This window comes from Eubalaena glacialis, chromosome 2, assembly GCF_028564815.1.
Source record: "Eubalaena glacialis isolate mEubGla1 chromosome 2, mEubGla1.1.hap2.+ XY, whole genome shotgun sequence".
Lineage (NCBI taxonomy): Eukaryota > Metazoa > Chordata > Mammalia > Artiodactyla > Balaenidae > Eubalaena > Eubalaena glacialis.
The window spans coordinates 184,701,409-184,727,309 of NC_083717.1; the positions used below are offsets into that span (position 1 = coordinate 184,701,409).

Sequence of the window (25,901 nt, forward strand, 5' to 3'; positions counted from 1 at the left end):
CAAAATAACCATTTATATTTTTCTCCCTCCATTTCATTGAGCAGTATCCATACCGAGACTGTGATATCAGCAAGGTCCTGCTGCATCTGATTCACATAACAGTCAATACACTCAATGCACAGTATCATAGCTGCAAGCCCCATGCCACGGCAGGACCTTTGTACAGTGACAACAGTAACATAAGCAGATACAGCGAAAAAGAAAAAGGTACTTTACATATCTCAATTCTATCTCAAACTTAGCTTGCATACGTAATACATTTCTGGACAATGTTTTTCTTAGATGATAGAGGAGCCCCCCCAGATATCATTCGGGAGTCAAAAAATGACCTACTGCTGCATTAATTTTCCAACTTTCCCATGAATGTTGCTGCTTTCATTATTTAAAATGAACACTCAAGAGAAATAATTGATATGCTTCTAAAGCCCCCTTCATAAGAAATCGTGTTTTGTAAAAAAAATTGTCTGCTGTTCAGTTAAGGAGGCTTTGTAAACCTTTCCTATATGTTGGAAACATCTTGCTTTGGACTGTGAAGTAAATCTTGGTCAGCACTCAGTGGAGCCATAATCTTGTCCATCTCTAGTTTGCTCCTGACCTTGTGCTCATAGATTTGAATGGAGTCTAAATTTGCTGAAGTGCTTTTTCCTAGCCTCCTTATTCAATAAGAATTAATTTCAAGCAACTGGAATGAAACATTTTTGCTGCATAGGTTTAAATTATTTCCAGTATCAACACTCTTTATATTGATAGCTTTTCTGCAAAGGAGGCAGTAGAATGAAACTTTAGATGAACTTCCAGCCTGGATGTTTTCAGGTGAGAGCTGAAGAGCCAAGGTGTGTGTCTTTAGTGCATGTCACAGGGTGACTAGACTCGTAACAGATGACAACATCAATCCAGTCCTGGGAGAAAGCCAAGTGCCCCATGGCCCTTTGTGGTGTTAATAGATTCCTTTTTGGTGGGACTGCTCTGGAAATGTCTGGATAGGAGGTATTGGAGCCAGTGTTCCACTGTTCATTTATTGCCAAAAGGTCCAAGAGCCTAGGTTGGCTGGAGATAGAGCTGTCAGAACTAAGTTCATTAAGTTCTGGTACCATTCAGATCCTTCCTGAAGAATATCTTAGGTCCTAGTTTCTGGGAAATTAGACAGATTCAGTTGAACTATAGATGTCGTCAATGTGGGCTCAGTATTTGGGCCAATCCCAGATGAACCTTTCTGGATGGGAGGAGCCATCTTGAAGTCTTTCCATCTCTCTCATTCAGTACATTTTGAGAATTATTTCAAAGTTATGTAAGGGAAGTTACACAATGATTTCTTTGAAAAACTGTGTTTTTCAAAGAAGAGTATTTTTAAAAAGGAAATAAATAAAACAGATCATTGTGTTGATAGGCTTTCTCATCATCGCAGAAGTTCACTGGGAGTTTTGTATCCATTTTGATCATTAATACTTATTTTTTTATTTGACCAAAAAGATTATTATGATTACTTTGTCTAACATCTACTGCTTCAAATTTCATTAACTTATAGAATCTTGTGTTTTAAGACAGGATCGGTCCTTAAAACTTAACCCTATGCTTGTACTCCCCTTATACTCAAGAAATCTTAAATAATCATAATCACACCTGAGCCTCATTTTGTCAGATAGGTAGATATAAATATAGGCCAAATACTATGATTTCAATGATGTTCAACTTGAAGAGTAGGTTAATTCCATTTACTGTGGTATTAAATGCATTTTTGTAGCCTTTTCTCTTGCTGCTTTGTACATGGCTTTGGCTTTTCTAAAGGATGCAAGAAGAAAATTTATTAAGTGGACTTCATGGGTTGCAAAATAGCAACCTTTTCCTCATTACTGTGTTTTTGGGTTTCTCTTTGATTTAAAAGTAGCCAAATGTGGATAGAAGAGAACATAGAAACAAGCTTGATAGGACTCTAAGTGACCAGTTTGTTTATGGAGCCTCAGGACCATAAGAGTCAAAGATTCTTTCTGGGATTCATAATAGCTACCTGTGGCAAACTCTTACTTTAATATGGGGAAATGTTATTTTCTGTTTTCTTTTTCCTTTGTTTACTCTATCAGTCCATAATCATTTGTGGAGCTTTTGAGATGACCAGTGGCTTTTCTAAGCTTTTTCTGTGCGTTGTGTGTTTCATTGCCAAATGTAGAGTACAGTATTTTGCATTCACAAAGTTTAAGGTGCATGTACTGTTAGGCTGTGTCTATGCCAGTTCTCAAATCCCAGGAAGGCATATATTTTTGGAAGGGGCAACAGCCACTCATTTTGTTTAATTTTCTTTTGCCAAATTAGCCTGAAAATTCACCAAAAGCAGGCACATTTAAGGAGTGTCCCAGATTCCTGACATGTATTGGTTATCTGGTTTTAAGTACATTGGAAAAATTTTCCCATGAAGGTCCTATTGGAATATCGAGATGCCTCTCTTGAAAATGCTGCCCACTGTGACATGGAGTATGAGGGGCAAACTTGTAGCAGTTGCTGTGTTCAACGTATGAATAATTTGACACCTGAATGAAATGCCAAGCCAGGCTAGACTTGGGCTGGTTTAGAACCACCCCAGACTGTGTTCCATAATGCTTTCAATGAAATGCTTGTGTAGATACAGCCTAAGAGAGAATAACCTCTTAAGTGTAATTTTGACTTTCTCTCCCCAATTAGAAGAAGATAGTGTTTTTGATGAATCTGATATTCATGATACACCTACTGGACCCTGCAATAAAGAGTCTCAAACTTTTTTTGCAAGATTGAAAAGGATAGGCGGCAGCAAAATGGTGAAATATCAGCCGGTTGAGATGAATATTCAGAGAAGTATGAATTTTTTCCTCTTAGTAACTTTATGCAGAAATGTTGTACTCTACCGTTTTTTGGGGGTGAAATCTTAATTTTATTATGTTACTACACATTTTTAATACCGTTGATTTGATATATATGTATGCACAACCAGTATATATATATATGCACTTATATATATACGTGAATTGACAGGTACATCATTAACGTCATGATCGTCTTAGAGGGCCATTGCTTGATTTGATTTGTTGCAAAATGTTTGCTTCTCTTCCACACAATTTGAATAAAGTTTCCTAGATCCGCCTCAGCCAAAAGCGATCCCCTCTCCTGTGCACAAATGAACAGAGCTGAGGAATTATCCCGAAGCCTGATTTCAGAAATAAGATCTTAAACTGCCTTTTGGGGTTCTCTCATTCCAAAGTTTTCTGGTTTTTGCAATTAGAATGAACCTTATGAAAATTTGGCCAGGAAGTCAGTTTTACCTTCTGGTAGAGCTGGGATTATGATTATGGTTGATGCCAATTGTATGCCCAAGTTTGAGGGGAAGAGAAAGGTGAAATCTCCAAGTAAAATAGTACTAGCTTTTTCTGTTTTAATCAGGTGAAATAGAACTGGCTGAATATAGAGAGATGGGTGCATTACAAGACAACATTCTACACTGTGTGAGAGAAGAAAGCATTCAGAAAAAAAAGCTGCGCTCTTTAAAACAAAAATCTCTTGATATAGGGAATGCAGACTCCCTCTTGTTTACACTAGATGAGCACCGTAGGAAGTCCTGCATAGACCGGTGTGACATAGACAAGCCTCCAGCCCAAGCTGCTTATTTCATGCAAAGACAGCATGACCATGGACGGTCTAGACAGAATTCTGCTACGAGGCCTGACAATGCCGAAATCCCCGAGAACCCGGCTATGGAAGGTTTTCAAGAAGCTCGGAGGCCTGTAATACCAGAAGTTAGGTTAAACTGCATGGAGACATTTGAGGTGAAAGTGGACTCCCCAATAAAGGCTGCTCCCAAAGAGGATTTAGATCTGATAGATTTGTCCTCAGATTCAACATCTGGGCCTGAAAAGCACTCTACGCTCTCAACGTCGGACAGCGACTCCCTTGTGTTTGAACCTCTTCCCCCTCTCCGAATAGTAGAGAGTGATGAAGAGGAGACCATGGACCAAGGGGACGATGGTACCTCTGGTAAGGATGCTGCTTCCTCTCCCTCCATCCGCAACCACCCCTCTGTCCTCAGCCTCAGTACGACGCCCCTCGTGCAAGTAAGTGTGGAAGACTGTTCCAAAGACTTTTCTTCTAAGGACTCAGGAAATGACCAGTCAGCGGGTGACAGGGACTCCCCTCTCATAGCTCTGGAAGACCCCACAGACTCCGAAGAATTATCAAAGCCTGAGGAGCTGCAAGAGTTTTCCTGTGGCAGCCCGCTCACGCTTAAGCAAAAACGAGACCTCCTTCAGAAGATGCTTGCTCTCCCTGAGATGTCACTGGACAATAACCCTGAGCCCAGCACCGAGGAAGGGAAGCCCGGTGGGCTGATGCCAAGTTCAGGGGCAAAAACTGTCCTCCTCAAAGTCCCTGAAGATTCGGAGAATCCAATGGAAAGTGAGAAGCCGGACGCCAGTGCTGAATCAGACGCAGAACAGAACCCTGAAAGGAAGGCAGAAGAGGAGGGAGCTGAGGAATCTGAATTTAAGATTCAGATTGTCCCCAGGCAGAGGAAACAGAGGAAGATTGCGGTCAGTGCCATCCAGAGAGAGTACCTTGACATTTCCTTCAACATTCTAGACAAATTGGGAGATCAGAAAGATCCAGGTGAGCGCGTCTCTCTTCTTTCTCCCAGCCTTAACGTTCAAGTTTCTGCATTTTACTTGTTAGGGTCTTGGCACGGATATGCATCAAACTCTCAATTTTATAATGTCAAGGAATGACATTATAATTGCTTCATTATCACTCTGAACCCTTCCTGCTTACTGGAGTGTGTTGGATTTAGATGTGGTTCTATTGGCTCCATAAATGTTTCTGTATTGGTTGTTTCTAAACTCTGCACTCAATTCTTGATCATCCTTGACAACAAGAGGCAACGATTAATTCATATCAAGACATCCCAAGTATCATTTTTGTTTTCCTCAAACAGCAAAAGTCATTAATTGAACTCTTATTGCCTTCTGTTTTTTCCTGCTATACTTTAGTGAATTATGATACAGCTAAAATATCATGAAGGGCTAAAATAAAGCAAAGAGTGCTTGGAATGATTAAGAATTGACTGTATAATCATTTAGGGTCTATACTGATTACATATTCTAAGCAAATATCAGCAGTCTGGCAGACACTGTGTGCCCTCAGGAACCAAAAACAGCCCAGTTACAACCTAGACTCTAATCCATGGTCACCAGTTGATGGTGAAGTTGTTATAGTACGAGCACTTCCTGCCTCAAATGCCGTTTCTTGTGTTTCCTTGGAGGCACTGTTTCCAAGAAAGATTAACTTGAAAAAGTGACAAGCTGATAGCCCACCTCATCCTAAAACACAGTTCTCTGCTCTGTTATCATAATACTGATCAGAATGTTTCTACATTTCTCAGCCCATATTTTTAAAAAAAAACAAAAAAGAATGTGAATCTCTAGAAAAAATGGGATTGGCCAGGGATGATTATTTTAGTAGATTCATAGACTACAGAACATTGAGCACTGGCAAAAATCTTGGGGACCTCTAGTATAATCCCTCATTTCCTATAAGAGGATGCTGACACTCTGGGGAGGTGATGTGCCCCGCCCCAGGTCACACAGCACTTCTCCCCCTACTGCATAACAAAAGCAACTCCTGAGAGAAGGGCTCAGCCCTTTTATTTGCCTCTGGCATTTCCTGAGCTTTCCAGTCATTCTCTACCTCATAGGACAGAGCTGTGTACCTCCGAGGGGCTCTGTAAAAACTTGTCAAATGAACGTTAATGTATTTGGAAAAGGTCATGCTCCAGCCAGGCAGGGGGAAGAAAAAGATTCTCATAATAACAAGAAAGCGTAAGAAGGTTTCTAGGGAAACTGGGACACCTTTTTATTATTTGGAGCCAAGAAAATTGTTGCATATAGATGGAGGGAAGCACTGACCTAGAAACTATAGAGGTCTACAGGTGGGTATATAAGAAACCATATAAGGTCTGTAGGGTGGGTATATAAGAAACTATATGAGGTCAATAGGGTGGGTATATATGATATATAGGTTGTATATAGGTTGTGGTATGTACGTTTGTGTGTGTATGTTGCCTTCTTTATTCATCCTTATGTCAGGTTGTTCCCCAGGCTACCAGGGAGGAGATTGGTATTATATTAATATATTTGTTACCAGAGCAAGAAGGAAAGTATCTGACAATTAAGATGATATGTATTTAAATTTTTTATAATATAGGTTATACTGTCATAATCATTTTATATCTGCGTAGTGCCCCACCTGCCACAGACATGCAGAGCTACCCTTCCTTGCTGAGTGTTGGAAGGAGGGCCATGTGCTCAGAGTAAGACTCAGGCTTCCCCAGACCTTCTTGCCTCTATCAGTGGTAGTCAAGGGAGGCCCAGACTCACAGCCTTGCCATTGCTAATTGCCTTGAGTCTACCAAGTCTAATGGCATTGTGTACTTTCCTTCTGTTCATGTCAGTCCCTGCAAGAAGCCCCAGATCACCCTTCATCTCTCTCACTCTAATTTCCATAAGGCCTTGCACATCTCCTGTCCAGATCCTTTCTCCCACCTTATCGCAATTCCTGAAACTTTTCCTCCATCAGAAATTCATGGTCCTTCATGTGCTCTGTTTCCTTTCCCTTCTTAGTCTAATGGAAACCCAGCTCTTCCCTGAGGAAGGGTGTCCTTGGACTAGGGCCAGGGTGTAGGCATCTTCCTTGCTCATCATTTCCCCCTTCGGACCATTCCCACCTTGTCTTTAAAAACACCCAGCTCTGAATCTCACATTACTTACCCTGACTTTCTCATTTATTGACAATTTTAATTCCTGGCTCTTTTTACTCTTTCCTAAACTATTCCTGTCTTAATTCTTGTTGATTTCAGTATTAATACACATAGTACAGTGTCTTAGTACAGTGTTTTCTGACACTCTGGCTTCTCAGTTCCTTGAATTCGTCTTCCCCAGAGACTTTTTTTTTTTTCATCTTCCACCCTCACTCAGTTACTTATTCCTATGGTCATATCACAGAACTTGTTATTATCAATAACTGCAGCCTGTCCATGGTGTCAGTCCATTGTCTCCCATTCTCTGATTACCATTTCCTCTCTCTCTGGGCAGCACTGTATTGATCCTATTGCCTCTCACTGTTCCTCCCCTTCTTCATGTCTTCCCTTCTCAAGTCAATCATTACAGTCCCTTCTTGCCTACATCATTCCTGACCTCTGCTTTTTCAGACTTGCTTGGCTAAACACAACCCTCGTCAAATCTGCCTTTCCATCTACCAACACCTGTACCTATCAGATGAGTGTGACTGGAGAAAAAAACGCATAACAATATTGACTGGTCTTATTTTAAATTCATGACCACGAACCTCAACTGGGTCCTTAAAGCTACCTGGCATCACACCATATTTCCCTGGTCCATTCACGTTTCCATTCTCCTGATTATTTCATAGCTACTTTTCTTTCCAAACTTTCAGTATCTCTTCCTATTTGACATAATCTGAAGAGATTTCCACATCCTCCTACCCCTTCCTCTGCCTCCCTTCCATCATCTGCACCCATACACCTGGCCTTCCTAGCTGGGGCTGCAAGTGAACTGTGTTTTGGTCTGAAGTCAGCCTTTCCACATGTGGACATGATTCCATCTCTCTTACTTGTTCAAGGATGTACGCCCAGAAATCTCCCCTCTTGCTCCTCCCTTAGTTTTTTCTAAGGTATCTTTGACTTGAATATACAAATATCATCTTATTTCTCTCTTTTAAAAAAAGCTCTTGATCCTAATTCTCCCCATTATTATCCCATTTGCTCCTTCCCTTTTAGCAAAAAGTCCCCCCCTTTTTATTGAAGTATAATTGACATACAATATTATATTAATTTTAGGTGTACAACATAGCAATTCAATGTTTATATGCATTACAAAATAATCACCATGATAAGTCTAGTTACCATCTATCACCATTTAAAGCTACTACAGTATTGTTGACTATATTCCCTATTCTGTGTGTTACATCCCCATGACTCATTTTATATAACTGGAAGTTTGTGCCTCTTAATCCTCTTCACCTATTTTGTCCATCCCTCCATCCCCCTCCTCTCTGGCAACCACCAGTTTGTTCTCTGTATCTATGAATCTGTTTCTGTTTTGCTTGTTCACTTGTTTTGTTTTTAAGAATCCACATACAGGGGAAATCATAGAGTATTTGTTTTTCTCTGTCTGGCTTACTTTACTTAGCATAATACCCTCTAGGTTTTAGCAAAAGTTTTTAAGGAGTTATCTGTACTATCACTATTCCCAATTTTCTCCCATACTATTCTTTCTAAAAAGTACTCATCATTCCTATGAGGCTTCCAGAGTTCACCCAAACTTCACTTGTCAAGGTCACCAGTGGCCTCCACTGCTAAATCCAATGGTCAGCTCTTAGATATTATCTTCTGACTCAATAGTTCACAGAGTTGATCACCCCCACGTCACTTGGCTTCTGGGATACACATTCTCTTGGTTTTCTGCATATTCAGTGGTCACTCCTTCTCAATCTCTTTTTTCAGTTCCTCCTTAACTCCCTAATGAGGGAGTGCCCCAGGGTCTTTGTCCTTGGTCCTTTTCTCAGTTCTGTCTACACACAATGTGTTGGTGATCTCATCTACTCTTGTAGTTTTACATACTGTCTGTATACTGAGACAACTCTATTAGGTACCTACTGCTGGAATAATGCTGTGTAACAAATAAACATACAAATATCAGCAACATATAACAATAAGCATTTATTCAATTCAAGGGCTATTGGCTATCTGCAGATGAGCTAATCTAGGCTGGACTGTGTGGCCAGCCTCCTCCTGGGACACATGAAGCCTGGAAATATTTTTATTAGGGTGATGGAAGAGGCACAAGAGAGCAAGCCCCATTGCACAGGAGCTTTGCAAGCCTTTGGTCATGTTATGCCTGCAAACATTCCATGAGCCAAAGCAAATCACCTGGCTGGAGCCAAAGTCAAGAGGGGAAATACACTCTGCCTCTTTAGTGGGAAGAACTTTTAAGTTACATGGCAACGGTCATTGATTCAGAGAGGAGTGAAGAATTGGGGCCTCATCTGCCAAAAATTGCATGGGACATACTCATACTAAAAAATTTTCTGTTGTTTATCCCAAATTAAATTTTAACTGGGTGTCCTCTTTTATCTGGCCACCTTAATCTACCTTCAAAACCTACCCCTTCTCACCATCTCCCCTGCTTCCACCCTGGTCTGAGCCATTAACGTCTCTCATGTGGATCAACTGCGATAGCCTCCTAACTGGGCTCCTGCCTTTTACCCATATTGCCTTCGTATCTTCCCAACGCAGCAGCCACCGTGATCCTTTAAAACATGAGATTAGACCATTACTCCGCTTAAAACCCTCCACTGGCTCCCATTTCTTTCATAGGAAAAAGTCAAGTCCTTTAAATTCCTAAAATGCTTTACGTGGTCCTGATTCTCATTAGTTCTCTGACTTCATTTTGCATGGTTCTCTCCACATTTCTTCTATTCAGCCACAGTGGCCTCCTGCCATTTTTTGAACACTCCTTACATTTTCTTACCTTGCGGCCTTTGCACCGGCTGGTCCCTCAGCCTGAAACTGTCTTCTCCAGATACCTGCCTGGCTCCCTCTCTCATTTCTTTTAATTCTCTGTTCAAACATCAGGTTCCCCATGAGGCCTGGACCACACCCCACCTTTCCACCCCTACTTGGCATCTTAGAATCACTTTCTCTTCTCTGTTTCTCTTCTATAAAGAATTATTCTTCTAATATATAATAATTTATTTACTTTTATGTATGTTAATTATTGTCTGTCTGTCCCCACTGTTCTCTCAAAGGCAAGAAATTTTCTCTGGTTTGTTCTTTGATTGTATCCCAAGTACCTAGTAGAGTGGTGGCAAATATTTGATGAATGAATGAATCAGTAACATGACATTTTCTTCACATCAGTATAAAAAATTGAATAGAAAAATTTTAAGCTAAGTATATAGCTCTATTCAAATATTTGTTGTCTTAAACTATATACAAATGGAAGGCTTCATAAAATGATTTAGGACTGAGCAAAAATTGCCTGGCTTAAAGAATCTTGGTACACTAATGATTATTAATAACTATCTTACAGTTATGACGTTTCTTTAAAATTAAAGATACCAAGGATTTTAATAAGCGTATTGAGACTCTAAAAGTCTCAATAATCTGTTAAAGAATTCTTGTCTTTAAGCTTTCTTGTTCTACATTATCGGTGGGATTATTATGCCATAGTAGCAGCAAATGTAAAACAGAAGCAGATAAGGGTAAGACAGGTAATTATGCATGTTTTAAACTTGTGGTTTGTGGAGAATACCTAAGAGAAAAGCAATAGCTTAATCTTTAATATCTTAATGACTAAGGAATTTTAAATGGGTAGTTATTTTTATGCTTTATTTGGAGAGTTTGGGAAACATGTAACAGTTATACTTTTTTTGTTACCAAGAAAGTATTCATCTGGCAAATGTATCTATTCAGAAGGACCTCTGAGAACCAAAAATAGATGTTCCAAAATCAGTGCTTAAAAGCTTTTCTCCTCAGCCCTCACCTAGGATCTATTTTACTTTGATTTCTGACAGTTTAATAAGTTTAATGATCACCCAATAGTAGAATAGCATCTGCATACTTATATTGTATGTATGTGTGAATGTATGGTGACTTGTTCTGTGGCAAGAAAAACAATTGATAACATGAAAAGGAGGAGACAGATATCATGAAGCTTAAGAACTTGAAGCCATTTAGGGTGGACATGTTATAATCATAGAAGCCCATAGTGGTAATTCCAGGCTGCTCATTGAGTTCAATATACAGTGAGTGTTGCTTAAGATGTCAAGGAAGTTTATAAAAAAGTTTTAGGGGTTTGCTATGATAAACCATTAAACTTTTCAAAAAGCTTTAAAGGATAATCTTTACCTAGAATAATGTGGGACAGCTTGTTTCCCATTATTCATAGATTAAAAAGACAATATTATATGCAGAAAATATTTTACCTTAGATGCATTTGTCAACAGCAGAAGCAAATGATACAAGTCTTTCTTGCTCAACTAATAAAATCGAAAATCTGAGTTATTGGTAAGTAATTATTCCAAGTTAGATACAGTCCCTGCTCTGAAATTACTTATGACTTAGCAAAGGTTGTAGACAGGTAAACAGACAATTACATTGTGGCGTGTTCATTTTGGTACAGGTTAGGACAGGGTGCTCTGGGATTGCATAAGAGGGTCACATGATTCCGTTTTTTGTTTGAATCTGGGGGTGGGGGTCCTGGATGCCTTTCTGGAGGAGGAAGTGTCTATATAAATTGAGATGTAAGTGATGAGTAGGAAATTGCCAGACAAAGGCGGAGTGGTGGAATGATATAGGTGGATCAACTGTAGGTGTCTTTGGGTTTTGTATGAAAAGAAATTCGGTTCTGGAAAGGTCCAAGGATACGTGATATGAGCGTGCCGAGCTCTAGCTTGGTAATTGTGCTGTCGTTAATCTCTGAGAGGCATAGCAACACATGCAGAGTGTAATGTGGAAGCAACTCCCACGGAACTTTGAAACCAGTGTGTATGTGATTCCATTAAAGTAGTTAGTAGGGCCAGAAAGTATATAATGATTTGAATGGGAGAATTGGGCAAGAGGGGAAAATATATGAAAAAGGTTCTTGAACTTGCTTTTAATCAATGTCCTGAGTTTTAAATAATATTTCTGTTTGTAGATCCCGCTACTAAAGGACTTTCAACTTTGGAAATGCCACGAGAATCCTCATCTGCCCCTACATTAGAAGCAGGTGTGCCAGAAACAAGTAGCCATTCTTCAATATCAAGTAAGATTTCCTTTGGTGATCATTTCACCTGTACATTGATTTGGAACATTATCTGCTGCATTGTTTTCAATTTTCACACTCTTGGTATTGTTTTTTTCTTTTTTTTTTTAACGTTGTGTTAGCTTCCTAGGTAACACTATGTTGTATGTTCTCAGAGACCCTGAGACATAGGCCCACTTTTGTCAGCATCTCAAGTATTTGATAAATCAGTACAGTTACTGATAGGCCAAGAATCCTAATTTGTTAAGGTATAATCACTGGATAATTCAATAAAATAAGTATTATGTTTGACTAGCCTAAACATAAAACATGGAACTGGTTTTGGGACAAGTGAGAAACATTGTCTGTGACAGAATTTTACATGAAACACCTTTGTTTAATTTGAATCACCTCCATCATTGACAAAATTTTTATCTAAGTTATCATCAAATAAATGTATCAGATATATCATGATCCCAAAGTTATTATTGAATGTAGCGCTTTTGGATCGGAAAATTAAAATGGCATGAAATATTACTGGATCTACTGGAGGCAACTATTCAGTATTTTGAAACTGCCTTGTTTGTTGGGTCCTATATTTTGCCCATGAGGAGCTTGAGTTCCATTGAGGTGAAAATAAGGGTGTCCACCTGGCTCAGTGGAGTCAATTAAAAGACTTTAGCATGGGAAATTCTCAGTAGGAATCAGAGATACAAACAGTGGTGCAACTTCTGCAAACCCTTGTCATCTGTGCTGGTATATTTTGTGTTCCATGTGGCCACTGCCTCAAGGGCTAGTGAATTTTCCTTTGACAGTCTTTTGAAATAAAGATGATCCTGAAAACCAGATAAAGATCTTAACTTAAATGCTGGACTGGTAGTAGGGAACGACATCATCATCTTCATCATTCATTTATTCATGCTTTCATTCATTCAGCAACTATTTATTAAGTGTCTGCTGAGTGCCAGGCACTGTGCTTGGTACTGGTGATCAAAGGTGAATAAATAAGACACCCCTTGTTCTCCAGGCATTTACAGAAATAATAGTAATAATTGCTACCAATTATTTGACACCATGTTCCAGGCACCGTGCTAAGTGGTTTACACACATTGCTATTTTATTAAATCCTCACGTCAGCACTGCATGGCAGATATTATTGACCCAGTTTTAAAGAAACAGAGGCTCAGAGAGGCTAAGTGACTTGCCTAAAGTCATATGGCTATTAAGTGACAGAGACAGGAATTGATGCTAGGTCTGTTTGATTTTTCAAGCCCATGGTGTTTTTTAGTATACCACACTGCCTTAGAATAATTCAAATTCAGTTATAATAGAGATTACAGAAATTCTAAGAAAGCATTTTCAAGTAACAGTTATTTGCCCTTTTGGCAGCAAAGAAGAACGCCTTGTTCTGAATCTAATTGTTCTTCGTTTATCACAAAAAATCTGTTTTATAACATGAAAAAATGCCCATTTTTAAGTCCACATACTAAAATCATGAAAGTGTATCTTCTCCTCCTAATTTGCATGAGTCATCCGAAAAAAGTGAATTATAGTTAGAATTCCAAGTTGGATATAATTTGAGATAGGATGACTTAAGTCAGTTTGACTTCAGTGCTAGTTACATGTATCATAAAATAAATGTATCAATGAATCATGATCCTGAAGTCATGATTGAATCTAGCCCTTTTGGATTCAGCATAGTGCATCATTAAATTTCCACCTTCCTCCTTCTCTCCATTTAAAGCATGTACGGGATAGCTCTTGGTGGTGTGTTCTTAGAGACATAATGCCAGGTGCTTTACACACTGAGCTAAACATTAAGGGACTTTACTCTCAGGGAATTCTTCTGTCTTTAAAAAAATACTGAGGACTGGAGAAATTAATCAATCACTAGAGGTTTTTAACCCTTCTTTGATTTTGTCTGATAGATGCTGCTAATTTTTAAATTTGTCAGATCTTCTAAAAGATTTCTGCTTTTGAATTTTACTTGAAATTTGTTAAATTTTCTAAAAGATTTCTGCCTTTGAATTTTACCTGGAGCTGCACTTTCAAGTGAACCATGAAATTGCAAAATTTACCAATCAACCACAAGAATCAGATTTTTCATTAGTTTGCATAGTCATTTCCATGAATTCAGTTAACATGGACTCCAAGACACAAGAATTCTCATCACACCCCTCTTTTTTGCTCAGTTTATCAGCTGATTATTTTGTAGCTAAACATGCCATGACTACCATGAATCAAACAGCATGCTAATTACATTAAAAATAATGTCATAATTGATTTCGCATCACACCAAGTTGCTGCCCTGGTACCATGATTGTGAAACCTGTGTATAACATGTAAGGCTTTCTAGGGCCATAAAGACATCTCGGTTTCTACCATCCCCTTCTAGACAATGTATTTCAGAGCTTCAGTTTCTGAAATTGTCCTTATAAGAGAGTGAATAACCACAAGTTCTCAAATATCCAGTTGTTTGGGATCATGTATAAAAGGCCTGTTAGCGATGCTCTTCCTTTCTCACTGGGCTGGTGGCAGGGATTGGTGGGACCACTTGAGGAGGAATAGGAGGGTAGGAGGCAGGTTGCTTTCTCACTCAGCAGTCTATTGTCAGAAGTGCTTTTCACTGTTTTTCCGGTTTGGAGATGCTTATGTATGTGACTTATCAATCATGAGATATTTGTCAATGCCTAATTGCAAGATAAAAATGTTACCACTATTTTTTTTTAAAACAAAGGTGTGTACTAGAATATACTTGTGGAATGTTATTCAATTCACATTTTTCCAACAGTAGGCAGAGGCTCATACAGAGATTGAAGACAGCATTGACTTTGGAGTCAACATGTTTTGGTTTTACAACCACCTCATTTGCTGGTTGGTTCCAAGTAACATAATTTCATTTGCTTCAATTTCTCTCTAAAAATTGGGGTTGATATGTGTCATCCTACTCCAAAATATGCATGTACATACACAAACACACACACATGCACAGGGGCCTCAGAGGGACATAATGGAGACTGAAACTATGTATGTATGCACTGCTCCATTAAAGAAAGTTAAGCTATAAATTCAAAGTAGTAGTATCTGTCTTGAATCCTTTTGGGAACAAGGCAGAGTATATAAATTAAAAAGTAAATGAAAATATCATATTGTTGTAACTGGGGTAAATATTTACAGGCTACAGATAAGTGCTCATAGGCACTGTTTCTTTCTTTATCGAGTGAAGACAGGCACCAGAAGTAGCATAGTGCCTTAGTTTTTCAACTGGACAGGAGCATACAACTTACTAAACAATGACGAATAGCCAATGAAGGTTCAATTAAGATTCTGTATGGATGTGTAGAGCCTTTGTGTGCTGTGCAAATTTATTCCCCCTAGTAATTATCTCCTAATTTCCTCCATATAGCTCAGTATAGGCAGATGAAAAGGGGATCCCTGGGAGCTCTGACAATGAGCCAGTTAATGAAGCGACAGCTGGAACATCAGTCTAGCGCCCCCCATAACATCAGCAACTGGGACACTGGTGGGTCAAGCTTTTTCTTCTTGTTTTACCTCTCAGATTAGCGAATGCCACTTTCTCTGTGTCCCCTCTGCTTCCTTGTGAAGGAATAGATTTTTTCTCATATTCTGTGGTTCAAACAATTTTTTTGACCTAAGGTAATTAATAAGTCTATTTAAACTTTCCAAGTGTTCTAGAGCCACCGGTTCTTCCATCTCGGCTGGTCCAACTCTTTTTTTTGTTTGGTTGTTTGTTTTCCTCTAAGACCCAGATTCCAGATGTTAGGCTATCTCTTTGGGGGTTAAATGATATAAATGCATAAAGGAGGGAATGGAACTATGATTTCATGATGCAAATTAGAAAACAAAACAGAACACCAGATTATCAATATTCTCTGTTTTATAAACTCTGAATTATCAAAAATAAGGGACTATTGATAGTAATAATAACAGTAATAACAAATGTCAGCTTAGTGACGTCATGATCTGCCGGTAGGTTTGGGAATATGAGCTCTGTGTTTTAGTCAGCAGGGTCACCAGGTTGCAGCCGCACACCCTCATGCTCATACGATGGAACTGCCTCTAACCTCAATTTTAAAGTAAGAATTGACTGCCATGACATGTCTATTTTAAACATGATCACTCTGCATTTTCTAAACTTTGTTACCACGTTCTGCACACGTACTACTTTCTCAAGCCAGTAGTACTGCCGCAATTCTGCTCTTTTGAGTGCCTGCCTTTTCTTTTTTTCTTTTTTAATTAAATGGGTCATTTGATTACACGATTATATATGTGAAAGCTTTTTGCAGGATGCATGCACTTTGAAAATGTCAGGGTTTACTACTGTGATATGCTCTGGGGGCCAACACTTGGATAGGACTATTTTTGTATCTTGGTTAGTATACTTTCTGGCTACAGTTATATGAAATTATCTTAATAGCCTTCTTTATGACCAGGAATTACAATGTCCACAAAACCAAAATATTGAGATACTGTTAATTTTTCATAACCATAATATTTACATATATTTCATCTTATTTTCCCCACTGTTCTTCAAAAAAAAAAGAGAGCTAGTCTAGATTCTAGATAATTAAATCCTACACACCATACCCAATCCTGTATTTAACAGATAATTTCAACTCTCCTGGCCTTTATTAAGGTTCTTAACGTTTTAAAGGTTTAGTGTTTTGTCTTCTTTTTAGTGATAAGTGGTAATGAATAATGAAATGGCCAAAAGCCAAGGGGCAAGGGAGACAAGGAGAAAGACATTGAATAACCAGCCTTGAGAGTTTACTGGGTTTGGGTGAAGCTTTTTTGTTCACACCAAAGAGGACTTTGTTCCTCTCTTTACTGAGCTCATGCTATGTAAAACTGAGAATGGAAGCTTTTGTTAGGTTCATTCTCTGAGAATTAAATGCCCATCTTTCGTTAGGTTGACCTGAAGATTATTTTACCATGCTGCTGTTCTCTATAGCAAGCTCAGCCTAAGCTATCCATTTTAGATTCTGACTACAATTACAACTTAGTTTGATTGACTCTGTAGAGTTATAAAAAAGCAAATAGATCTCAATTTCTAATCCAAATTTTAATCTAAAAAAAAAAATCTACATGATGCCAAATAACCCATTTAACTGAATTTTTCACTTTTCAACCAAACCTCAGCCTTGTTCATGTCACTCTGGTTTATCATCTTATACTTACCATTTACATGCTGTCTGAATTTCTTTCATCTGAGTTTTCCTAGGCTTGTTTTCCATCCTCCAAGTTGGTTCGCTAGTCACCAAGTCCTACTAGAGCTTCATCTCAATATTCTTTTTTTTGTTAGTGTCATAAAAATTCTCCCCAAATCCAAGACCAGAGAGAATCGATGAGTGTGGAGTTTTTTATTAGGTGGCATGTCACTTTATACCACATACGTTGATTCAGTGACTTGCTAGTCTCCAAAAGAACAAATCTGGTCATGCAGACACACAGAGAAAGGCAGCCTAAAGCACGGGTCATGATCGACCCGCCTCAGCATGTACCTGCTCGCTCAGAGAATACCTGCCTCTTCTCCACCCATGCGTATCTGATGGCTTGCTTCTTTGCCTCATCTTTCACATGAAAAAAATGTTCCTGAAGCACTACTCCTCCATTTGCCCCTGTCCCCTTATTCCTGTTCTGCAGCCCTCAGTCAAATGCCTGTCATTTCCTTGCTACCAGTTCCACATGTTTTCTGTACGATCTATCTGGTCATTGCCACAAATGATCACTTATGTATTTATTGATTTGCATAAAACATGTCTTTCATGGCTGTGACATTAGCCTTTCATTTTTTTCATTTCATATCAAGAGATTTGGGATTTGAGCTTTTGTGGGGGAGGGATTAGAGAATCTGGACTTTCGGGGATGGTTTTAGATACTCTCCTGCTTTCAGCTGCATCTCATACACCTGAATGGCAGGTTTGTAGTGAAACCCCAAGCAACCCTACCCTAAAATCTAGGATGTTTCCTGTAAATGTTAATAATCAACAGTAACAATCGCCAAAAAATGGCCCCAAGAGATTATTGGTTAAATTCTTTGTATTGTGAATTGTGCGCAATTGACCGCAATGAAGACTGAAATGTTCTATTTATCCACAGAACAGATACAGCCTGGGAAACGCCAGTGTAATGTGCCAATGTGCCTAAACCCTGACCTGGAGGGACAGCCACTGAGAACGAGAGGTGAGCTGAGTCGCAGAATCTCAGACTGAAAGGGTGAAAGAAACCGTATATGTCAATCATCTAGTCACCCAGCAGGTGCTGAAATCTCTTCTTCAGCAGCTCCATGAAGTGGATCCAACCTTTGCTCAAACGCTTGCAGGACCTGGGAATGTACGCCATCTCATCTTTGAACATGACTGACAAAAATTTCTTCCTTATAGTGAATTTTTAACCTTTGGGGCCACACAAAGCAAGTCTAGGCTCTCTCATGTAATTTTTAGATATTTGAAGAAAGCTACCAGTTGCTTAGTTCCTCAGGCTTTTCTAGACCACACATCCCTGGGTCATTTGGTATTCCTACTAATATGTATCAGTTTTCCATATCATCCTGTGTCTACTTCTCTGAACATGGCCCAGCTTATCTATGTTCCTTCTAGATTATTGAGATCATAGATGAATAGCTTCTTTTCAGCTATCCGAAACTGAACAAAACATACACTTGACTTTATGATGATCATAGGAGCAAGCTGAGAATAAATCTATGCTAAGATAATCAGAATATGTATTTTTAAAATTCATCTTATGTCTAGTTAATCATTACTTTTGTTCTTTTTTTTGTTTTTTGTTTTTTTTTAATTTAGAAGGCAGGTTAACCTATTATTTGTGACAACCAAAAAGCAAAAATGAATTATGACCACATCTCTTAGCTAGTCCCATAAGTCAAGCAAACCTATTATCCTGGACCATATCACTTCTAATTTTCCTTAGGAATGAGGAGACAGTTATCTCCAGCTTTGGCTAACATTTATTTGGCATTGAGTAGCAGTTTTATCCCCTATCCAATGAGATGAGACTCTTCTCATTTATGGGCTTAGGAAAAGCTTTTATGAGCAGAAGTCAGGGTGGTTGAAGAAACTCTGGTGCTTGTCCATGATCTAGTGACTCAGTCAATAGAAGCAAAAGTGGAATGAGGTAATGGGAACAAAGAAAGTCTCTTTCATGGTAAACTGAAGAGTCCATTGATATAGCTAGGGGACTGATGTGTGCATTTACGCTTTGAGACAAACCAGCACCCGTATACTTTCTCCAAGACTCCCGAAGAAACTTTTGCCAAAATCTCCAGCTATGAAGTTGGGCTTTGGAGGAGGTGCCCTCTTTATTCAAGTTTCTAAGAATGTTCTGTGTCTGTTCCTAATTCCATATACAGTGCACTTTGGGTATTCAGTAGGGGAACCAGTAGGGGTGGCACCTAGATAATGTGTTGCCCTAGATAATGGGAGATAATGGGACTGCCCTTAATACTGCAGACTTAGTTGTGACTCAGCTATAGCACAAGGTGGCTGAGGTCAATGGCTTCCTTTTTGCATTGCCCACCTTCTCCTTGTATCTTACTCTTTGCTCCCTTATCATAAGCAGTATTTAGAAATCCATTGATTCAGCTAATGTTGCCATAAGGTGGCCAATGTCTCATAACTTAACCTATCTGTTTTTATAAATGACTGTCATAAATATTGCCTTGTACATTCTGTGTTGTCGTGTGGAAAAACAAATTCATGATGCTATTGTCAAAAATATCTGTTCCTTGGCATTTGTATTAGGTAAGGATTGGCTTGAAACCACCCAAATAACTTGGACTCCCACTCTTTTCTTGACTTGAATTGTGATTTCTATGTATGCAATAGTAATTGGCAAGCATCTTCTGAAAGCCTTGACTCAGAGTTGTTGGTTTTTTAAAAAATCAGTTGCTTATGTTTCTAGTAAGACTATATATGTATCACCATGTATCTTGTGGGCTGAGTTTCCACTTTTAGCACAGGCATTTTGGCATCTGGCAGATGTGGTGTGTCAATGTTCAAGAAATGTGGAGTACTGGAGTTGAACTTTCTGTGTTTTGGTTTCTTGAAGCAACTTCATGCAGTTTACCTTACTGTTTTAATAATCAATCATGTCTTCTTTTATCTTCGCCCAGTTCTTGCCTTTCTATTATTAATCGATTTGTAATTTTGCTTATAATAAATATGTTGCTTCCTTTCAAAGCATCATCTTTATGAAACAGCTGAGGATCTTTGTTAATGATACAATTGGAAAGAGTGTTATCTCAGAGATAGCTGATAAATATAGTAGCAAAGTTTAGATTCCCATTTGGGATCTTCAGAAGTGACATCAAGATATTTTCAGATAATTTCCTTTGCCGTTTGGGTCTGAAGGTCTCCTTATAAACAGATTTTGTAGCCTTTGATCAGACAAGGGAGTCTGTATAGTATGGAAGCATCAAAGGCTTTGATACTATTTTTTTCTCTCTCAGATGGAAATACTTTGCCCACTTGGTGAGGTTTCTAAAATTTTTTATGTTGATTCCTTTAGAAACCAATTCTCTGAATCATTATCTTTCTCCTATTTAAGGAAAGACCAGACAGTTTTGTTTTGTTTTTCAGCACAAAGTTAGCAGTTCCTTAATGAAAAACAGATTCTTTAATGACCACTGGGTTTTTCTGGCTTCTTTCCTGTTTGAAGAACTCAGAGTCTCAGTTATTACTTTGTAGAACATGGTATTATTCTGAGTTGTCACTCTGGGATTCTTCTTGGAGTGCCTTATTTCCATAGTTCCTGGAGAATCTGTCCAGCACTGGTGGTTTTCTTAATGGAGAACAGTCTCCTGGATCTCCAGATTTACTCACCACTAGAGCACTAGATTCCTGCCTCAGATTTCTCTGAAGGCATCAAAACCCAAAGTATTAAACTCTGTGATATCGATTGGCTGAAGTCACCAGATGGTTCATTCAAAAAAACTTCATATTTCATTCATAAAGATTTCAGTTTGAAAAATGAAGTCTTTTGCTTTGGGGCTTATATTAATTTACAAAGTAGAAAACTGTCCAGATATTTCTTAGCTCAAACTTCTCCCCTTGCTTAGGTGTGTAGAGATCTAGGATCTGATTCCCTTTCCAAATTAGCGACATTTTAGTGTTGGCATGGATTTGTGATTTTAGAAATGTAGTATTGTATGAGCGGCTTCCATTTATGCCTAGCAATTAAGGGTTGTAACTCATTTAAGGGTACCCTTGAATAGATCCCACACACACACTTTTTTTCCTCTCTGTTTTAGTACCCTGTTGGCACACCTGAACTCTTTCTGATTTTTTTTCAAAGTCAAGAAGCAAAATGAACCATAGGAGTCTAGCTCTTAAAATGGTATAAGCCAAAACAAATCAGTCTTTCTTGAATTCATTTCACTCTTGACGGTTTTTCACAATGGAATTGGGCTGTCCCTGTGAATGTGATCTTTGGAGGATTTATAAGAGGAGAATAGGGCTCTTCCTGGCCCCTAGACACACATATTTATTCACCAGTTGTTTCTTTGCTGCTTACCCAGGTGCCACGAAATCCAGCCTGCTGTCAGCACCCAGCATTGTGAGTATGTTTGTACCAGCACCCGAAGAATTCACAGATGAGCAGCCGACGGTGATGACAGACAAGTAAGCTCACAGTTATTTTCTTCACTGTTTACAGAATTTGAGAAGTTGCTCACCATGGTTGTGAGAAAATATCAGAGGAGGCATGCTATGCTTTTAAGTCATAATTTGTTCTTCAAATGGCTGTAGCCATAAGTGTTGGTAAGCATTTGTTACCTTAGAAATGCAGTATTGTATGAGCAGCTTTCATCTATGCCAAGGCATTTTTCTTTTTTAATTTGGATGAATGCAAATAATGTCCACTTACTGATTATTCCTAGCAATAATTTCACACAAATAAAATCTCTCATCCGGAAGCTTCAAATTGTTAAGAGTGGGACTAAGTTTGAGACATGATCCAGCTGGTAGAATTCATTCTCTGAATCTCAGATTGGTTACGTTGCCTCTCTGTTTGTCAGCCTTCAATACCCCCAGATTTCTTATGGGATAAAGTCCAAATGTTTTAGCTTATTGTAAAAGGCCCTTTAGGTTGTGAAGGTATGGTCTTAACCACTCCTCACCAGGAACTCCTTCCCTAGCCCCCTCACCTTCTCCAGAGCATGCCTGATGTGTTCTGTCCTCTGTGATCTCATAGGTGCCCTTCACTCTGTACTTTCTCTGCCTGGTGAACTCCTGTTCATGCATCAAGACCCAGCCTGAGACCAAGTTTCCCTGATTTCACAAGGCAGAATGCATCATGCCATTCTCCAAGTTTCCATAGTATTTGATACATCTCTCTATTCTACCACTTACCACGCTGTATTTTAATCGTTAGGTGTTTATACACACATGTTCTGTAATAGATTGTGAGTTCCTTAGGGACTAGTACCCTTTCTTCTGTACTTTATACTCTGAGCTCCCTATACATTGCCTGGCACATAAATGCTGTTCAGTGAATATGGTAAAGAGTAAGACTTGTACGATTTCAAGTTTGGAGAGATCCCTTGGGCCGGGGAGGCTTCCTGGTAAAGGTGACCCATGTGAGAAATTGAGTAGGCTTGTGATAAAAGGAGAGGAAGGTGAGGTGGAAGGGGCTGGTATGAGGATCCATGCAGCTGGCCACAGCTGGCCATCATTACTGAAGAAGTGAAAGGCCTGTCTTGAACAGCTCCTTACCATGTCCACGTGGGGAGCACCTAGTTGCTTGTGGAGGGCTCTTCTTAGCTCTTTCTTTGGTATAATTTTCTCGTTTTGTGTCCTCCTCCAAGTCTCAATATTTCCTAGTTGTCTTCCCGGTTGCCTTTGTGGTTACTCCATTTATCTTCGTTTTTAGTTACAAGTGTGAATCCTATATTTTTTTAAAAAGTCAGTTTGTAAGGAATGATATTTATGTATATCAGGAAGTTTGTAAGGAGTGGTATACATGTATATTGGGAAGTTTGTAAGGAGTGATATATATGTATATCAGGAAGTTTTCAGATGGAAAGGTCACAGTAGCCATTTTAGCTCTGCCTCCCTTGCTTTTCCCTTCACTGTATAAAGCTGTTCAGCGGCCACTGAGAAAAAGAGCTCCGCTTTGGTTGAGATGACGTCAGTTGAACCCACATTAGATACTACAAAGAGCAATAAGCTGGAAGTTCCTTAAGAGCAGGGACCATTGTGTTTTTACAGACTGCACTCTCAGTAGGCGTGGTGAGTTCCTAAGCTGATCTGAGTGACTGGTGCAGAAGAGACTTGATCCAGACTCCCTAGGCTTTCTACAGGGTTCTATTGACTGGACTATTCTGTCTCTCACCCACAAATAGGATTTTTTAATTTTTATTTATTTTTGTTTTATTTATTTTTTCAATAGATCTTTATGGAGTATAATTGCTTCATAATGCTGTGTTAGTTTCTGTTGTACACCAAAGTGAATCAGCCATATGCACACATATATCCCCACATCCCTTCCCTCTTGAGCCTCCCTCCTACCCTCCCTAACCCACTGCTCTAGGTCATTGCAAAGCACCGAGCCGATCTCCCTGTGCTATGCTGCTGCTTCCCACTAGCTATCTATTTTACATTCGGTAGTGTGTATATGTCGATGCTACTGTCACTTCTCCCCAGCTTCCCCCTCCCTGCCCCCGTGTCCTCAAGTACATTCTCTATGTCTACGTCTTTATTAATAGGATGTTTTTAAATCTGAAAGATTGGGAAGGCTTCCATTTGTGTCTAGACATTTTTCACTTTTAATTTCAACAAATGAAAAAAATATCTAGTTAGTGACTATCCCCAGCAATAATTTCACCTGCAGAAAATCCTTCAACCAGGAGCTTCAAACTATTAGTCCAATTGGCGCTCATTGTAAAAGGGAGCACTAATTCGTGTAGAGGCCAGATAGTAATGAATTGAAAGACCATTTTCAGTGATCAGCGGAACCTTCCTGATCTCTGGTGTGTGTGCTATTTCTGTGTCTAAGGTGACGGTGGGGCTGGAGTTTTCTATTTATTGTTAGAGCGGGACCGCTGACCTCCTTTTGGGGACTTTTCCAAGACTCACCAAACATGGCTGCATGTGCTTACACCTTGAAACCATTGTTGGCTTTCATGGAAAGCATTCCTCTGTTTTCTTTGCAGATGCCATGACTGTGGGGCCATTCTTGAAGAGTATGATGAGGAAACCCTTGGGCTGGCCATTGTGGTCCTCTCCACATTCATTCACTTAAGCCCAGACTTGGCAGCCCCGTTGTTGCTGGATATCATGCAGTCTGTGGGAAGGTGAATGTCAGCTTCTGTTTTGTTTGGTAGGAAGGAGCCTTACTCAATCTGTATCCTTAAATAAAAACTACCAGTTCAAAAGTGAAACATTTTGTAACCTTACAGATGCTTGATATTTGTGGGATCAACTCAGACTAATTTCACAAACTGAATGTACCAAACTTTTGGTTGGATTCTACAGCCGTGTAGGGTCATGAGTCACAATGTCAGAGTGGAGCTAGAGGAAACTGCACTAAGAAAACCCTACTGTTTGTTGTTCTCTATTAAATACTATGTGAACCAATGTATGTTACAGTGCTCAGAACTGTGCCTAATTCACACTAAACACTTTGTAACTTTTAGATATTATTATTATTATCTCTCTTTACCTGTTTTTTAAAAAAATATTTATTTATTTATTTGGTTGCACCGGGTCTTTGTTGCTGCAGGCAGCCTCCTTAGTTGTGGCATGCAAACTCTTAGTTGCGGCATGCATGTAGGATCTAGTTCCCTGACCAGGGCTCGAACCCAGGCTCCCTGCATTGGGAGCGTGGAGCCCTAACCACTGCGCAACCAGGGAAGTCCCCCTCTTTACCTGTTTTAAGATGGGTTCTCTAGGCACTTTGTAATCTTAGGGTGGCTCACTTAATTATGCAACTTGCGGCATTGTCATGTGAAGGGATAAATGGAAGTATAGTAGTTTTATACTTCTGACTCAGAAAAAGGAAAGATGCACACATTTTGGGAACAGAGCCTTCAGCCTGACTGATTAAAACTTAGCTGCTTTGAGAATTTTCATGTTAAGAAAATTCCATTTAGTGGATAGGACATTAGAAGAAAAGTGATGTACTTCATGGATATAAGTAAAGTTCAAATTCAGTAACAAATTGTAGTCCTAGCATACCCAACGTATAGGAGAGGACTGAGTTAATTCCCCGTGAATGTATTAAGTTTCCAATCTGTGCTAGCACAGAGCTAGGTGCTTTAGGTTGCAGGCATTACACCTAGCTCTTGCCCTCAAATGCTTTATGGCTTAGTTGTTGAAGAGGACAGTGATATGTGGAATAACTGAGTAGCCATAAAAGATGGGACATGATTAAGAGCTGTATTCATGAGTGATTATGTGCGGTGAGTGCTATGGGAGCTCAGGATGGAAATGATTTCTTAGGGAAGGTCTCTATGGAGGAGGTTGGAGAAAAAAACTGGATTCTGCAAATTCCTGGTATTTGATGGAGGAAAGAGAATGAATCTTGATGGAGCTAAAATTTAATCTTTTTAATGAAAAAAATGATGATTTCAAGTTAAAGACAAACAGGGAAGCGTTAAAAACCCCTCAACCCCAGAAGTATGTGACTCCCTTATCCCCCTTCCCCAGATTTTTCTGTAGTATCCTTAGGTGTGTGTATCCTTAGGAGTATGCAGTCAGACTTGGTATAACTATTTCACCTCTAATACTTAGAAATAGCCAATGTGTAAAGTAAGTGATGAACACAGGGAGATAGAGAGATAAGAAAAGATGAATTAAGCCCTTGATTTTAACCTAATCATAATAAACGTGGAATAAATGTTATACCAGCTATCAGCAATACTTGTGAAATTGAAAGTTTTTTATTAATGCAAGGTCTCGATTCCTACTATCAATACTTCTCAGTTTTAGAACAGACAGAATTATTGTTCTGGTCTGTTACCATCTCCTTGAAATAGCTGATCTAAGTTGTAATAGATACATAGAGGGGTTTTTATTTTGTTTTTGTTTTAACATAAGGGAGAATAAATCA

At 39.1% G+C, this 25,901-nt stretch overlaps 1 protein-coding gene across 3 annotated transcripts in view; it reads left to right on the forward strand.

Moving 5' to 3' along the window:
• The window catches only part of UNC79 (unc-79 homolog, NALCN channel complex subunit), a 204,647-nt gene that overhangs the window by 123,329 nt on the left and 55,417 nt on the right, over positions 1–25,901 (forward strand). For 2 of the 3 annotated variants that reach the window (XM_061182833.1, XM_061182834.1), the window contains 8 exons: positions 45–207; positions 2,674–2,823; positions 3,406–4,623; positions 11,727–11,834; positions 15,220–15,336; positions 17,934–18,017; positions 21,370–21,472; positions 24,004–24,144. In XM_061182833.1, coding sequence (XP_061038816.1) covers positions 45–207; positions 2,674–2,823; positions 3,406–4,623; positions 11,727–11,834; positions 15,220–15,336; positions 17,934–18,017; positions 21,370–21,472; positions 24,004–24,144 — 2,084 coding nt within the window. The remainder of the gene's footprint in view (positions 1–44; positions 208–2,673; positions 2,824–3,405; positions 4,624–11,726; positions 11,835–15,219; positions 15,337–17,933; positions 18,018–21,369; positions 21,473–24,003; positions 24,145–25,901) is intronic. The other variant, XM_061182835.1, reaches the window with a different exon arrangement.